General features: G+C 37.8%; 1 protein-coding gene across 2 annotated transcripts; it reads left to right on the top strand.

Annotated features, from left to right (window-relative positions):
- Nucleotides 1-7,668: 7,668 nt before the first annotated feature.
- LOC113014978 (homocysteine-responsive endoplasmic reticulum-resident ubiquitin-like domain member 2 protein) lies at nucleotides 7,669-16,617 on the top strand. Of its 2 annotated transcripts, none has more exons than XM_026156870.1 (9): nucleotides 7,669-7,765; nucleotides 8,243-8,516; nucleotides 10,198-10,275; nucleotides 12,410-12,523; nucleotides 12,701-12,825; nucleotides 13,556-13,669; nucleotides 13,768-14,055; nucleotides 15,048-15,162; nucleotides 15,722-16,617. In XM_026156870.1, the coding sequence occupies exons 2-9, from the start codon at nucleotides 8,370-8,372 to the stop codon at nucleotides 15,890-15,892; spliced, it is 1,152 nt and encodes a 383-aa protein (XP_026012655.1). In that variant the 5' UTR covers nucleotides 7,669-7,765; nucleotides 8,243-8,369; the 3' UTR covers nucleotides 15,893-16,617. The 2 variants fall into 2 exon arrangements, with proteins under 2 accessions (XP_026012655.1, XP_026012656.1); XM_026156871.1 differs by having other exon boundaries at nucleotides 7,669-7,778.
- Nucleotides 16,618-18,210: the final 1,593 nt, after the last annotated feature.

Genomic DNA, 18,210 nt, shown 5'->3' with positions numbered 1-18,210 from the left:
CATTAAAGGTCACAAATAGATAAACTTGTTAAAATCGAATTACTTTATTCAGTCGTCAGTAGTATAGAGAAGAATCCATCTCAGTCTGACGTTATCCATTCACAGAATACAGAGCTACAGTCAAACTTTGATGACTAACTTTTTGAATTTTACCTTCATTCCTACGCCAGAGATGAGCTGCATAAGTCTGAGACTGGCAGACCTTGACAACCGATGAACTCTTGTGAAAGTGACGTCTGAGCGAGTTCCTCTGAGTCCACGTTTTAGGGCAATGAACTAATACATGAATATCAACGGCTGTCTGCTCTCCAATCATGACTACGATGTTTAAATTTTTATGCTCATGCTGCTGGTAGAGATTTAACGAATGCTTCTGCGTAAGTAAAGGATACTTCTTTAAAGTTTTATGGGATGCACCGAGAGCGCTGAGGTGCAGGTAGAATACCTAGAGTGTAGAAAGTAGGAAAGCTGTGAAACAAGTGGCAAATATTTTATCGGCCAAATTTCTGGCATTTTCTTAATTTGTAATGCACCAAGAACATTAAATACCTAACTATCACCATTCCCTATACAAAACAAAGATACTTTTGTACTCAAATGTACCAAACCTTGTTTTAATTTGTTATTTTCACAAGCAAATTATATCTGCCTTCCTGGAGGAGCATCACCTTAAGTATTTTTGATTCTGAATTGTCCTAGAGAATGCAACAAAAACAACATTTGTGTCATTTGAAGAACTTATTATTAAAAGACTGTAAGAACCGAAATAGCTGTGTTTATATTTCTCCATATAGTAATGTGCTAAAAGTCTTGAGTCACCCCTCAATTGATCATGTTTTGCTGGGAAAATGGGAAATAGGAGCAAAGATTTACTGAAGCATGCAAATATACATTTAAACACAAAACTAGAGTTTGAGCGAGCTTGAGAGTCAATATTTGTGTTTAAGAATACTTTTATTCTTAAACACAGCCTGAACTCTAGTACTCTTTCTTGTAATTTCCTTAAATAGTTCCCCAGGCTTCTTGAAGGACATTTAAAGCTCTTCATTGGATGTTGGCGCCCTTTAGTTCTGTTCTCTGTCAAGTTGATCCCACAATTTCCATCAGTTCTGACAAGATCCGACCACCTCCGGCTGATATGAAGCCAAAAACCATGACCGTGTTGGCTGTAGACATTCAGTGTTGTAGCTTTCTCCTGAATTCCTCCAGACATACTGATGTGATGTCAAGCTCTTGTGTAATTTGGCGTACCTCAGCCTTTTCACTACATTGCATAATGGCTTCTTGACAGCCACCCTTCCACTGGAAACGTTTCTCAATGGTAGATGGATCAACTGAAGGTCCAGATGCATCTCTCAGGTCCTGTGTCAGATTTTTTTTCTTCACTTTTTTAGGATATGACTTATTAATCTGTTGTAGATGTTTTTAGGCTTCCCACTTCTACTTTTGTTTTGGTATTTTTGGGGGTTAAAATATGCCTTTTTGCAACATTAACCCTGCACTTGAGAAGCTTTAATCATTAAAAACGGCGTCTATTTTTAGTTTGTGCTAAAACTCTAATATACAGTGTTGTATTAGAACATTCGGTAAGTTTTACTTTTTTGTAAAGTCCCTTCAGGTTATTAAATGTAAAAAAAAAAATGCAGTGCGAATGATATTACTCAGCATCTAAACTATCTGTCTCTGTGAGTTTTTAAAATATTAAAAATACAACGTAGCATAATCAAAACACCCTGAAAACAGAAAATTTCATGCTGTTGGCTAATTGGGAAAAAATATACATTGGCTACAACCTTGGCTCTCAGTGTAGTCAACATTCATATTGCTGTGCAGGTTAAAAGATATTGCTTCTACAATGGATTTACTAGATTTAATATCTGTCACTTACACATCTTTTCACTGAGTAAATGATTAATTTTTCTGACCTCCCAACAGTGAGAGAGAGAGAGAGCTCTGTAATGTGAAAGTAATCTGACACACAAAGAAAGATAAATAACACTGACCTCCAAATCAAACTGCGTCACACCTTTACTTGTTACTGCTTAATTAAAACCTCCTCCAGTCGTTGCCCTTTTCACACTTTTGAATCACTAATGTAGTTGCTCATTATGAAAAAAGGGGGCGGGGGTACCCCCTCTGTTTATAATGAATCTGTTTATTTCAATAGAAAATGAAAACTAATTGCATTGTTGAGTAAATAACAGCCTCTCAGTTGTTAGATTTGTGGGATTTGTCAGAGGGCAAGAATGAGCAGACAATATTGAATTAAACTGTCAGGATTTGTGATGGTGCATTTTTGTTTTTCCATTTTATTTATTTCATGCGAAACATCATGTGAATATGAATAAAGGAAAGAGTGTTCCAGCAGCTGCATTTGTTGCTCAGGAAAACTCCAGTGTGCAGATTCACATTAAAGAAGAAGTAGTCATAAAAAGAAGGCATATCTCGCAAAATAAAGATAAAAGGTGAGTTACAACCAAAAACGAAAAACTTTATTTCCAATAACTTAACTCAGCTGAATTCACAATATATGTAAAGAAGCACACCTTGAGGTTTCCCATGTGAGTATTACAGACACTGTTGCTAAGAAAAAAAATGTGTACAGCATTCCCCAATTGGCTGTCTCTGGTTATAAGTGGCTGCTAGCTGTCACTGGGTGAAATCAGTTGCAAAGAAGTTGATGCAAAAAATACAGTTTTTTCTGCAAATATGCAGATGGTCACAGACTAGTCTCAAAGCCTGTTTGACTGGGCTTCTATTATAGAAATCTGACAACACCACGGCCAAGTACTCACTCAAGTTTCTTTGAAATTCACTACCTGGAGTACATCTATTGTTGGTGCAATGGAGTGTAAAATCCTCAGATGAGTCCACTCAATTACAAAGAAACTGCCAGACACACAAATTTAACAGGTGCTGCTTAAAAAGCACAATGCAGCACAATGCAAAGCACACCATTTACTCTCTTCACACGACCAAGGCTGACCCACTGAGAGCATGAGCAGCTTTTAAAGCAGTGTTGATTGTTGCCCACTGGCTCCACAGGAGAAAGAGGCAGTGCACCATTATTCCTTAACCCTATAGACTATATTTTCTCATGTGCTGAGGTCCATTAGCCTGTTTAACCCTTTTATGTCTGAACCATGAAATAACTGCCAGAAAATTGTTTTGTGAAACTTCTGACAAAATGTTAAAAACATATTAATTTACATATGTGAGTGTACCTTTTTCTATCATATACTACATCAGACATTTTGGGGGGTGCAATTTCTTGATAAAAAATGCAGTTTATTTCAGTTTTTCACACCATAGTTGTCATGTTTCTAAGGACATGTTTGTTAGGCTGATTAATCTGATATTCTAAATTGACCATAGGTGTGAAAATGAATGCGAATAGCCCTGTGATACACCTGTCACTAGTTACTTGTCCCTAAGATCTTTTCCATTTCTTTTTCTTTTTATTGCATTTTCCACTTTGCAAAAGGAATCCCGATATTAAGAGTAACATGACATTAGGGGTAACCTCCATTAAGTGGCATCCTCCAGCACCAGAAATAGGACACAGGAAGCTCTTCGAGACCTCTGAGTGCAGGCTGACATTTTCTGGGATGAACAAAATGGAAAAATAAATGCAAAGAAGGCATTTTTGGCTGACTCAAGAAAACAGGGTCTGCTCATCTCTTGACATGTCAGGACAGCATAAAATGCAGTCGGTGTTGTCAAAAAAGCAGAAAAAAAATACTTGTCATAGGTGAATACATTTATTAAATTGTAGTGATTAATTAGTGGGTTACTACTTTTTTTTTTTTTATCATTTTCCATTCTTGGTATTTTTACTATTATTAATATGAATTCTCTTGCATAATTTCTGTTCATGAAACTGCAGAAACATCTGTCTGCTGACTCACTACTACAAAACTTTCATAGCAGCATACATACAACAGACAACAATGCAATCACATAAAATGAGGTGTAGAAATAGAGTTTAGAGAGAGAGAAACAAATATTTGATATTCATTTATATGTGATATTTAACTGAATGAATGAATCTTAAATAGCGTTCTCAATACTTTGTCATTTGCAAAATGAAATGATTAAATAAGCTTTGTTTCTAAAGGTGTAACCTTTAGTTTCTAAATGGAAGAAATCACTGTAATGAGGGATCAGTAATGTTCCATCAACTCCCTTTCTTATGCAAACACCCAATCAAATTGTTACTTGAGCATAAAATTCAGCTTGGCTAAATTTATTCCAATGAGGATTTTGTTTCTGCAGCAAAAACACCCACTGAACAGACAGAGTGTAAATACAATGGCAACAGCGGTGCAGGTACAAAATCAATAAAGAACGAGGGAAATATCTTCAAAGCTGTTGATGCGCACTAGCGTATCAAATGACGCATGTCACCTAATTAGAAAATGTAAAATATTATTTTCTAATGGGATGGAAAATCAGAATTTAGGTTAAAGCAGACGTAATTTCAATCCCTTCCACTTTTGAAATCACACAAACAGTGGGAACAGGTTGGTGTCCCATATTATCACCCACTGCTAAATTGAGGCATGGTGTGAAAAACAGTCCTTTGTGACAGCGCTAATAGATGGAAACACACACAGGAAGAGGGGAAATGAAAGAAATTGGATATCTCTAATGTAGTGCCCTTAAAAAAGGAGACCCCGCTGACTGCTGCTATACTGAACACCACCTTGTCAACATGCTGCATCCACTGAGAGTGAATTAAAACGTGAAGACAAACATGATGGACGTCACAAAAAAGTGCATCACCTGCCCCGATGAGGTATGTGTTAATTGTCAGAAGTGTCTGGTTGCGTAACTCGGAGTAAGTAAATGAACAGTTGCTGAAATAATCATTCATTAAATTATTGTTTTGCAAATTATTATTTTTCCTTAAGAAAATCTTCATTTATTCTAAAGAAAATAACACATTTTGCAAAATAACAACAAAAGAGAAATTCATTTATCCATCCAACCTGCTTTCAGGTCATTTACAGGTGGAGCCGACAGACCTCTCATCCATCATGTGGTTCTGTGAAGCTGTGTGAGGTCATGTATACGCTGAGAATGTCAGTCTGTCACAGGGCTGACAGATGATCAAAATTCACATTTATACTGTAACTACTTTCTAGTTCAGTATGCTAATTTTTACTCATGCAAATAAAATGGAGAAACTTGAGGCAATATTGACCATGCAGGGGTTTACTACTCAAAGACTTAAAAAGTGCATTGCAGCTTGCTGTGCTTTTATGTGACGGCAACTGATACAAAGACAACAATGTATTTTTATCCCATACAAAAGAAACCAATAAGCTGGGACATTAGCACAGGATGAATAATGTGATGTTTTCTGCTACTCATAAAAGTAATAGCATGAGACTTGTTCTCGTCAGGGGACTGGAAGGGTCTCTTGAGTTGGCTGAGTCAATCGGAAGCTGACCCATTTCCAGAGCACGTTTATTTTCAGGTTTTCAGTGAAGGTCGAAGTAACCCAACGTAGTTTTTGTTATTATATGCAGAACTGCATGCTATAATAGAGATCTGATCATTTAGTTTGTTTATGTATCAAAGGTATTAAGGTGATTATTTACCTTAGGTGACTTTAGGCTGCATGTAGTAACTATGAGGAAAATGTGCTGTATTTTTCCAGTCCCTGCCTCTGAGTGCACCTCCCAGAGAACTGAGGATTTAAACAATAATCTGCAACATTAAGTAAAATATTCATCTTTACATTACCTGGTCAGTCAACTATAACCTCTTTGCACAACAGTAACTCACTAAGCTTCGGTAAGTTTTGATTTATTTTACATATTTAATTTCCATTCAAGTGTTTATTTATTGCTGTGTTTGAATATGCATAAATGCTGTCTTGGCTATCTTAAGCTCTCCTGTCACGGCAGCACCCGACTTAACAGACCACTATGAATTCAGTTCCTACACGTCCATCATTTTTCTTCAGATTAATCTCACTGTTGCATAGTCCCAGCCTTGATTCCACAACTGTGCTGAATATAATTTAGATAAAAGCTGTCCAAGGACACCAAACACAATGACCGTTGATGTAATGAGAAAGAGACCGGGCTGTTTCATCATGCTACCAGTAGATGGCAGTGAGAAGGCTTTCAACTGTTTTAGACTCAACTCTGATAAATGTAATAATGTTTGGGCTTCCGTTTCTTTTTCTCTTTTTCTGTTAGTTATCAATCAGTCGATTGTTTTAATTACTGATAGTGAAAAAACAGTCGGTTATTTCTGACTGTTTGTTGTCATGTTGGAGGAAGGCATAAAACAGGTAAATCATCAGCAGCATATTCATCAAAATAGGATAATTGTAAATATCTATATACTGCATTGAATGTAAGCTTTTTTGGTAAGTGTAGTGGATTTACCCCCAAAAAGTTGATTCTGTTCGTCTGGTCAGAGCGTTTTCAGCCAAACATTTCGTCACACATCTAAGTGACTTCTTCAGGCTCAGCCTTCAGCAAGTTCCCCCAACCTTATAAACAGTACCTTTGATCACAATGACTGAAACTAGCCCACTGAATAAATAATGGGCTGTGAGCTCAGTTCCTTCATCATTAATATGCAAATTGTCCTGACTTAATAGATTTAATGCAGGTAACATGCTGTGCAATAAATGGTTGTGCTTATCAAATGATCTATTTTTTGTAGGCAAATAATTTTCCATTTTCTTTATCATTTCTTTCTTGCACAACAATGTAGTTTTCTATAGTATTTTATTATGAAGTCCACATCTATTAGAAATTTTAATTAACTGCAGTAGAAAAGTACACCCTTACTGCCTCCATGGGTATTAAGAGGGAATTAGCAGCTGTGTGCTGCTAATTAAATGAGTTAATTTGCATTTGATTGGACATCCCTGCAAAGGACAAACTGACAAAAAAATCCAAGAGTTTCATGTCTGAATCTACAGGCTTAAGTTTGCAAGCTAAAGGCGACAGTTCATGACAGTGCAGTTAAAAAAGACAGAACAAGTATGGCTGGTTTGGAAAGGTTGCCAGAAAAGAATATAAACTTTAAAATGAACATTGTAGCATGGCTTATTGTCGCAAATTTCATTAACAGTTCCTTAACAAATCACAAGATTTCTGGAACAATGTCCTTTGAACAGATGACACCAAAGAGGCATCTGGGCTTATAGTACAGCACCACATATGCCAGAAACCAAACACAGCATATCACCACAAATACCTCATATCAACAACACGGTGGAGGAGGATTGATGATTTGGGGTTGTTTTGCAGCCACAAGACCTGGGCAACTTGCAGTCATTGGGTTAACCATGAACTCCTCTGTATACCAAAGTATTTAGAGTCAAACGTGAGGCCATGTCGCAGGATCTTAAGACATTAGTATATCAACAAAGGCTTGCAAACTTCAGTGACCTTAAGAAGATTTGTAAAGAAAAGAGGGCCAAAATTCCTCTTCAGCAATATCAGAGACTGATAGGGCCATACAGAAAATACTACTTGAAGAATTGCTGCTCAAGAGGTTCTACAAGCTGTTTCAAAGGACTGCAGAGACTCCTTTGAAATGTATATTAAACGTACATCTCCACAGTCTTTTTTAGCGTGTCTTTGTTGTAATGCACACTAAAGTCCAGCAGGTGGCAGTAATAAGTATAACGTCGAATGTTGACAACCTTCCGAAATCCATCAAAGAAGTATGACAACCAGGTTCAGTCCGTTCAGCCAACTAGACAACATTTTGCTGTCCGGAGGTAAACCAGGTACGTTAACCAGGTACATCATAGCTTAGTTTTACAAGAACACCGTTCTACAACTAGATCATTGTAATTTGGGCGGGTAGTTATCCAAGGCGATAACTTTTTTAGCTTGACTTGACTGCTGTTAGTAGCAGAGAACCTACTAAAGCTAACGTTAGCTTAGCCATCCATTAATTACCCCTGACAAAATGTAGCGTTAGTTTTCTGTTAGAGCATATCACTTTGTCCTTAGCGCTATTGTTTAGTTCGGGAGCTTGTTACAATGTTGTCGCGAGTGTTGTAGCTGTAATGAAATATATGTGTGGTTCAATGTGTGTCAGGGCGAATACAGGATAAAAACGAATAACTCTTCTTTCTCTGTCGGAAAATATTGAACCGTTTTTTCCCGTGCTGTTATTATTTGCTTCATTTTACTACGTAATATGTCACTATGCCACCTGGGCAACCCTAAACTCATGTTGTCATTTCTGTTTCTTCCAGCTGTGAGATTTTTTCCCCTCGATGGTGCCAGGAACCTATTTGAAAACTAACAGAGCTGGAACAAGGACACACACTTCGTAGTCCAGATCTCCTTTCTCTCTTGTTTTCCACTGAAGACAAATGAGTCATGGATCAAGCTGTTGTGGACAATCCTGTTACCCTTGTGATCAGGGCTCCCAATCAGAAATATGATGACCAGACAATCAACTGCTACCAGAACTGGACTGTGGAGAAACTCAAAGCTCACCTGTCTGATGTGTACCCGAGTAAACCTGTGAGTATCTCACCCTTATTTAATCAAAGCTGTTGATGTAAGAGGTTGACTTGCGTGTTAATTCCCTCTGATCATGGTAACACTTTCCTACTTTGCTTTTGTTATCCAAACCAGCTGATCACTGTTATTGAAGTAGGAGCAGCAGCTGCTGTTGTAATACTACTACTGTATTTGTTTTGATGGCATACAGTAATGCAGTAGTTCTCAAACATTTTGGTATGCTTCACTTCAGAGGTTAGCAGAATTTTATTTCTGGCTATTTTAATCAAAAATTTACAATTTAAAAAGAACGATTAAAATTGAATTTTAATTAAATGGAAACTATTGCATCAGCAAACTCTTGTTTTTGTTATTCCCTTATAATGATTAAAAAAATTATTACATTCATTCAACTTCACATTTTTCTTCTGGTCGTTCATGCCCCACAGTTTGAGAAACACTGCAGTGTTGGGAGATAGTTATGTGGTTAGAAAGATACTCATAACATGGAACAAGTGTAACAAGTGTTTTCTTGCCTTTTTCAGTTAATAGTAATATGAATGACACACGCAATATGTTGGAGTTACAAAATCAACGAACATAATGGTACATAATGGTGCTGTGACATGTATTCTGCTCCATATGCTGCAGACAGTGACAGTATTGCAAACACTGCAGTGAAAGCCGCTCTGCTGGACAAACTGTGTATTGATATCATTACCAGATTTTTTTCTGCATTATGCTACACATATCAGGCAGGAAATGGCCTGCATACCCCCGTGTGTTACATATGAGCTTCACAGTTACACAGTTTTGAGAATGAATTGCATTTTTTGTTGTTTCTGTTGCCTTTTAACTGTGTTTTGATTTTTAGCTCTCACACAGTCTCAACCTTCATTTTGCTTTGCTTACTTTTGCTTTGTGAGTTCTGCTGAGTTCCCTCATGAGTCATATTATGTCACTCAGTTGAATAATCACTGAGTGACATAGATCATTAACCTTGATGTTTTTTCTGAAGGGAAAGAAATGAGGTTCCTAGAGTCTTTGTAGCTGAATGAGCCTTGGAGGCTGTAGATTTGACGTCACAATGAAGGGAAGGCGTTTATATTCCGGCTTTATTGTGCTGCTAATCTGACTTTGCTCTGCTTCCTCTGTGCTCTTGGCTTGTTTTGATGCAATCAAATTAAATACATGGGAGCAAACTGCATTCTGATAAAGCTGTAGAGTGTTCATCAAAATGCCTTTACATTTTTGTGTACCTCGGGGGAAGTTATTTCTGGAAATCTCAAAAAACAAGAAAATACTTCCACTTCCAGTTGTAAGATGGCCAGGATCTAAAAGAGAAAATGTGTTTTTTAACAACTGTAGAGTGAATGCAAGCTGTAAGAGGATCACACTCTGACCTTGTTGTAGTCAGGAGAGCTAAATCCACTCTTAAGACCCACTTATCCCAATTGAGGTTACTACAAACCAATCCTTATCACTCATTCACAGAAAGTTTCTGCCCTTTAATGCTGTGATCATGTACATTTAACCGTTAACTCTGTTTTCTTTCAGTGTATGATTGTATTTCTGGCATCTTTACCCTTTTAAAAATGTAAAACAAAACTGAGCAACCTAGATTCTTGGTGTTGTTCATTATACATAGGCTTCCTTCTTTGACCCAGTTATCGTTATCCTTTTTTTTTTTTTTTTTTTTTAGAGCTCCAAAGACCAGAGGCTGGTGTATTCTGGAAAGCTCCTGCTGGATCATTTTACCTTAAAAGATGTGCTCAGAAAGGTAAGTTTGTGTAGTTATAGGCATAGGATTTATTAAAGTCCATGTAGTTTAGTAAGTCTACAGCTCACAAGATTTAAACTGCCTGATTTACAAAAATGTATCAGGCAATTGTTACTTACTGTGTTTAAAATTTCAACAAAAGAGTCTCTCTGCACTCAAAGTAGAATGGAGTATGGTGTGGAAGAACTTATGTAGCCTACACAGAAACACCTTCCCACACATCTGAGATAAACTGGAATTGCACTCAAAGGACACTTTATTAGGTACACCTTGCTAGTACTGGGTTGGACATGCTTTGGCATTCAGAACTTGCATAACTCTTTGCAGCATAGATTCAACAAGGTACTGGAAACATTCCTCAGAGATTTTTTTTGTCCATGTTGACATGATGGCATCAAACGGGTGCTGCAGAATTGTCGGCTTTACATCCATGATGTGAACCTCCCATTCTACCACTACCACCCTCTACTGGACTGAGATCCAATGACTGTGGAGGCCATTTGAGTACAGTGTCACTGTGCTGTCCTGTCTAAGAAACCAATTTAAGATGATTTGGGCTTTGTGACATGGCACATTAATCTTGGTGGAAAAAGCCATTAGAGTATGGGTACACTGTGATTGGATGGATATGATCAGTACTAATACTCAGGTTGGCTGTGGTGTTTAAATGACGCTCAGTTGGTACTAAGGTTCCCAAAGTGTCACCCACACCACTACGCTACCACCAGCATTAGCCGGAACTGCTGATTAAAAAGCGGGGGAAAAACCTTTCTTTCCCATTCTGATGCTCAGTTTGAACTAAAGCCTGATTGCATGCCTAAATACACAGATTTGCTGCCGTGTGATTGGTTGGTCAGATATTTGCATTAACAAAGATCTGTACCTAATAAAGTGTCCAGTGAATGTAGTTTGTCGTGCTTATGTAATCTTTATTTATTTCACTGGAACATTCGGTGCTTGTGCAAACAAAGCCACCTTATACACAATTACTGGATGTCAATGAGTCTTCATGTTGATTCCTGCAAAATTAGGCAACTCTTAGGTTGACCCATTTTTCTGCTATCGGCACGAAGTGACTTCACTTTTGTATTTGTTGCTGTGAAGGACTTTTCCTCCTGGTTTTCTTTGTGTAACCTGCAACAATGATTATGTAACCATAGGTGGCACAGCAATGACAAAGTCTTGAGGGGAAAAAAGTTTTAATGTTCATGTTGATCTTTTTTAGGTAAATTCAAGTCTAGTGAATTGATTTTTGAAAACGAAAAACTGGCCGACATATCATCACTAAAAAGAGAGTAGAATGGAGGAGGGGGCAAAGCAAGACAGTGTGTACAGGTATATTGCAGCTCTAATGAGAGTTTGTGTTCCTTCTTTTTATGTTGTTCTCTTTTAATTGATTTTTTAATATGTTTTATTACCTAGTGTTCCACTTTTTTTTCTCTTCTTCATCTCTAGGCCACTATTAAAGTAATGCATTTTATAATGGGCTTTCCTATAATTGCATGCTGTTTTGTAAAGAAACTCAATATGTTAAAATATTATGTAGGTATTATTAATATGTTTGTGTTTGAGCAGGAACATTGCAAATCTTAAATGTCCTGTCTCTTTTGTGAAGTTGTCCTTAGCCAAAATAGGCAGCAGCTCAGTTGGCAATAGTTATGCAGCAGTAAATAAACAGCATACAAAACATACATACATATAATGTGTACATAAATGGGGAATGGCATACAAAAAAAACCAATCGTGTATTTGTTTCAGTTATCACAGGTTAAGCTGGGATGCTGAGTTACTGCTGATTTGTTTAGAAACAGTCGCTTCCCTCGTGTTAATTTTGTCTTGTTTAAACCTGAAAGCAACATTTTTAAAGTTTTCCAGCACCTGATTAAGGTATATCTAGATAAGTAATTAACAAAGATAGTAACTTGGAAAACTCTTTTGAAGGATTTAGATCTGTAGCCTTGTAGAAAAGCTTAATGTATAGTATTCTTGTCTTTGCATTAATCTAATAAAGCAAATGTCCACAAAATAGATTTAGAAGCGCTTTGAAGTGTTCTTGAGGTTTAAAAATAACAAGTCCAAAGAACATGCTGCACTTAAGCTGTGTTTAATAATGAGCTCTTATTGGCTTCTACAGCAGGACGAGTACCATATGCTCCATCTGGTGTGCGCCTCACGAACCCCTCCCAGCTCCCCAAAGCCCACCCGCAGCTGCAGTAACAAGCCCCAGGAGAGCACAGCCCGTCCCACGGTGGGTCAGCCGTGTGCTTCTTAGACCTTGCATTTCATTTCATCATCGCCATATTTTCTTTCATCAGCTCCCTAACTGCTGTAATTTGCAAATCTCTGGAGATTTAAAAACGTCACTTGCCTTTGTGTTTGGACGAGCAAGAAAATAGAACTTTTTTTTCCCCCTCTCTGGTTACAGGCCCCTCAGAACTCCAATGGAGTTGGTCAGGATAGCCACTCCTCTACGGGAGGGAGCAGTGATGGACTCAGACACCGAGCTGGATCCTTCCCTTACCACCAGATGTATCCACAATTTATGTACAGGTAAGCTACTGAACTGCAGTGCAGGTGTGAAGGGTAGTTCAGGAAACTGTTTCCCTAGACCAACTAATGATGAAAATAGAAAAACAATGCAAATACACCTGCTTATAAACTTCATTATTAAGTAGTTTTAACATGTTACTCAAGACACTTTACATAACAATCTTAATGATTTGGACTTGGCAACTTTATGCACATTGCGTCTTAAATTTTGTCAATCAAATTAGTGCTTGCATCCTAATCCTTTTTATGCTGGCAAAGAGAAACTACCAGCTGTACTCATTTATGACAATTAATCAGACCCCGCCAAAGTAAAAGACACTGTAGAACCTTCAGCACCACTTATAAAAAGGCTTTTTGAGTGTGTGTGTGTATATTTGAGCCTGTATAGATTGGAAAAAATCCCAAATAAATTAAAACTTATGCAGAAATCAGTAAAAACCCAAATTTACTGATATATAATGTTGTCATGTTGAGTGTATAAAAACTTCTCCCAACAATCCTAGTGAGGTTGTTTACACATGGATGAGTTGTTCTGGTTTAGTGAGGGTGTGTTTTCCTGCTATGTCTGGCCATGTGATAAACAAAAGCATTGGTTATATTTGACTGAATAAACAGTATTAACGGTAATAATTTGATTACAGTGCTGATGTTTTTCCTTTGGCTCTGACTAAAACCTCTTCTCCAAAAATGGAGAATGTCACTGTTTTCATATTGCACCCTCTTTTTCCAGCTGGAACCAACACTCTGCTCAGTCGATGCCTCCCGCAAATATGCCCGCTTATTACAACCCCATGACACTCATGTGGTGGCAGCAGCTGTATGCCAGGCAGTACTACATGCATTAGTAAGTCCATTTGTGTTTTAGTCTCTCCATTTAAAAACACAAAGGTTTTTAGGGCTGTGTTCAAACAGTGTTACCACCATCTGTCTCTCGTCCTCTAGTCAGTTACTTGCCGCCTCCTCTCAGCACCTCAGGCCCGACCAGACCTCGACCCAGTCTAACCAGTCTCATCCCCAGAGTCAACGACCCCAAGTGGGTCGCCACGGCAACCCAGAAGTCCAGATGAATGCCCAAGGAGGGGAGATCCTGAACGAGGAAGAGCTCAATCGGGACTGGCTGGATTGGGTGTACACATTTTCACGTGCTGCCATCTTACTCAGTATAGTCTACTTCTACTCGTCCTTCAGCCGCTTTGTCATGGTGATGATGGCCATGCTGGTGCTTTACCTGTGAGTTTACTTTAAACATGTGTTTTAAATGCCCGTCATTACACTACAGTGACCCGAACTACACTAAAACAATCTTCAAACTCTGAAACTGAAATAAAGTGTATTTGCAGCACGCACGGTGACACGCTAGCTTTAACTGGGAGAGTTTCTGGTATTGTTTAATATAACAACAACAACAACAATCTTTATTTATAGAGCACATTTAAAAGCCAGACAGGACAGCACAGTGACACTGTACTCATTATAGTGGCTGACAAATGACTCAAAGGTGCTTTTATCGCTACTTTCTTGTGGTACCAGAATGCTACATCGTTCCAGGCGTAGGGAAAAACAAGAAAATGGATATTTTAAGAAACAGTCACATAAATTATCGAATTTATTTTCTATATACTCTAAGAAATACTCGAAAATCTTGCCTGTCTGTACTTACAGTAGTGTTTGTTCTGTTACTGCATTGTTGGGTCTCATGATTTTGTTAGTGCTTTTTTGGATTTGTACTTTAACAAAAGGCAGTAATTGTGGGTGATACTCGGTCTCATCTCACATCGAAATTCACAACAATAGATAAATGCTTTTCTCCGGAAAGCATTTATCTTTAAAAAATGGTTGCCTTTACAATGAAGGCCACAATGGTTGAATGCTCTCTGATTAGAGCGATTTCCTGTGTCTTCATGCGGCGCTGCATTGAAGATTCCCTGTTGTGTTTCCCCTAATATAACTGGAAAGAAGTACCTGAATTTTAAAGTTATGAAGACTCAACAGAAGTTTCGATTTTTACAATGCATTACTTTTATATATTTTGCCTTTATCTTAACATTAAAGGCTCTTAGAATTTTTATAAAACATATTTTGTAGACACGACAGGGATTTGTTATTTTCATACCACATTATAAGTACCTCAAAGATTACTCAAGAGTATAATGAATAATAAGTTGATATGACCAACACTGTGAAACATTTGTAATTTCTTTTCTCGTTGTTTCTGCCTGCAGGCATCAGGCCGGCTGGTTTCCGTTTAACCTGGAGAACGAACTTCAGCTTCCCGGAGACGGAGCCAATCAGGATGATGCCGAGGGAGAGCCACAAAACCAAGACTTACAAGAAATGGTAACTGTCTCTCTCATCCACTGGTGCTTTACTCAGAACTGATTGGATTCTTATCGGTATCATTTATTTTTTATCTGCAGTATAAGCTGTGAAATGAAGTACCAGTTTCCAGATAGCTGAAGGATATAGTACACCACTCTTCTTTAATAACTCATAACAGTGGTATTGTATTGTAGATTGCTCAATTTAAGAAAACAACAAAGATCATGAAAATGAGGTCAATTGGGGTCAATCACAGTTTTTTGACATTTACTTGATTTCAGATGGTCTGTTATTTATGTTGTTGTTCTAATTAGGTTAGAAAAAATGTAATTTGCCGGTCTAGTGGAAGGGAAAGATGAGCTAAAAACACTAAAATGGCATTTTGACTTCATAGGGGAATGAAGAAATGTTTTTTAAGTATGTAGACAAAGTGTGGGGCGTTATGCCTGAAGCTAATTTAGTGGATATCTCATTTCACAGTCAAATATGACTCATATATTCTTGCCTAATCTTGTGCACTGAGCGTCAGGGAGATATAATCTCACTTGATTTTTGTAATTTGACTTCCCTCGTATAGGAAGGAGTGTTGGATGACGGTTCTGATGATGAGGATGGGGAAAGCGGAGAGGAAGGAGCGGAAGATCCTAACAGCGCCCCCCACACAGGCTTCTTGTCCTCCACATGGTCATTCATCATAACCTTTTTCATGTCACTCATCCCAGAGGGGCCACCAAACGGCGCTAACTGAACCACAAGCACTATGTGCTGCCACAGTTCCCCACCGAAGCATTTTCTTTAAGAGGAGGGTGAATATCTCTCCAGGTTAGGGAAACTCTTTCTTTTACAATGCAGTGTTACAGTTTCCCAATAGTCTACGTGAAACTTTGAGCAGAACCACAGCAGGCCGATTTAAAAAAGGAAAAAACGGCAATTTTACGTCAAGTTGTTTTGTTTGTCTGCACAAAGACAAATATTTTAAACTAACCAACGAGAAGTTTGTTCACGGTGTATGAATTGATTGCTATCGACGGCATGTAAACATAGGGACGACAATTAACTGCTGCGTTTTTGGCACCTAAATCTTTATTTTTTCTTTGTAAGAAGCCATTGTTGAAATAGTTGTTTTGCTCGAATTGTAATGAATTATTTGTAATTGTCGTTATATTACAATAAGACATTTTAAAAGAGCCACGTTAGTGTAAAAGCTGAATTTCAGTGATTAATAGTGAATCATGTAGCGCCTGTAATACATGAGTTATTTTGGCCCAAGACTTTATGAAACACATTTGTACTGTGTTTAAGTGAAACCCAGTGATGCTGGCTGGTAATGTGTGATTTTCTTGTTTGTTTGTTTTTTAAGGAGAAACGATGCTTTCAGACAGTCTCAGATTACTGAATGACAGAAGAAATTATTATTTTGACTGAAGTTCTGGCTGTTGAGAAGACAATAAAAAAAATCTCACTGTTTTTTGATTGCTGTGCGTCTCTGGATTTTCTGAAAATGACTAATTCTAACGTTTATTAAAATCCTTTTTATTGTAATTTAATCACGTGGTTATTCGTTTCTACCAGGTCAACACAGGAACACAAATAATGACTGAATTGTTCGCGCTGAGCAGGATTTCTGCTCTTATGAGAAGCATATCCTGAATTTATTTTTCACTGGGCTACAAATTGCAATACATTTTGTAGCCAGAAGATCCTTTTTTTTTTTAATAAAGAGAAAACTTGAAGTGAATACTTACTGGAATGATTTATTGTAGCGTCTGCTGTGCAAGCTCTGGTCCGGATGCATGGGCCTGAAACAGTGCTGGGCACATGCTGCTCAAATATAATGCTCAATCAGTAGAATTAAAATTACTGTAACCATTCATTTAATAACCCGAATAAACTGCTGAGACTGATTTCATTTCTGGCAGTACTTCAAAGTGAAGTATCTGAAATCTTTTCCATGACATGGTTTCTTGCGTAAGACATTAAAGCTGATGTACACTCATGAAAAAACATGATTAAAAATAAAGTCCTGAACTAATAATACACATTTGCCCTTCCCTTGTCAAACATATTGTCAAACTGTCCTTTGCTCAGTTCTTGTGCTGTTCAAGGACACATCTTCAAGAGGTTTAACCTCTTTCCTCCGTGTCTCTTTTCTTTCTTTGTAACATTAAAAACAGGCTTATTGCGCGTCCTCCTTCATTCAGCGGGCACAGATGCATATAGAGTGTATTCATGTTGACTTGTACTTTACCATGAAGGAGAACATGCACAGCTGAAATGTCACATAAGGCCAAGTTTTAGTCAAACCAAATTATTAGACCATAATAAATATGCATATCCACATATCTCCACCTATTCCGGATTGCACCTCTCTTTATGCTGACCTTGCACATGAATTTATAGTTTGCAAGAAAACAAAAATGCATTTTATTTGTATTTTAACGGGCTCCTAGAAACTAAGTGGAGAAAAAGGAGCTTATTAGTCCCCAGAAAAGGTTTAATTGACCAATTAAGTGGTGAACCCACTGCTGTGTGAACTATAAAACTGAAAAAGTGCCTGCTGTATTTGTCTGCAGTGGTTTATAACAGATCTCTGCTGCCACCTTTTGTCTTCAGAATGAAAAACATCCGGTTGTCTTCAAAAACTAAAAAAAAAAAAAAGACTTGTGTTGATGCTCGAGAAAGCAGTTTGAGCTCGTTTGAGCACTGTGACGCCTTTTCCTGCTGGATGGAGGACAATTTGGTGAGCCTGTGTGAAATGTTGTCTCAGTTTACTGTTTTCAGCTGACAGGAGTGACACTCATCGTGGACCCTCATCTACTATGGCCTCTGTTTCAAGGTTTACCTGCTGTTCATTCAAAGATTCTGTATACCCCGGCTGTAACGAGGAGTTGCTTTTTGCCTTCTTGTCACCTTGAAGCAGTCTGCCTCCTCTGACCTCTGGTATCAACTGAACATTTTCACTCAAACAATATTTTCTCTTTTTCAGATTATACTCTGTAAACCTCAGAGATGGTTGTGCAGAAAAGTCACAGTTTTTCCTTCATTTAAAACTTGTCCTAACTATGG

The sequence above is a fragment of the Astatotilapia calliptera genome, chromosome 22, assembly GCF_900246225.1.
Source record: "Astatotilapia calliptera chromosome 22, fAstCal1.2, whole genome shotgun sequence".
NCBI classification, from domain to species: Eukaryota; Metazoa; Chordata; class Actinopteri; order Cichliformes; family Cichlidae; genus Astatotilapia; species Astatotilapia calliptera.
This window is presented reverse-complemented; position numbering and strand designations above follow the sequence as displayed.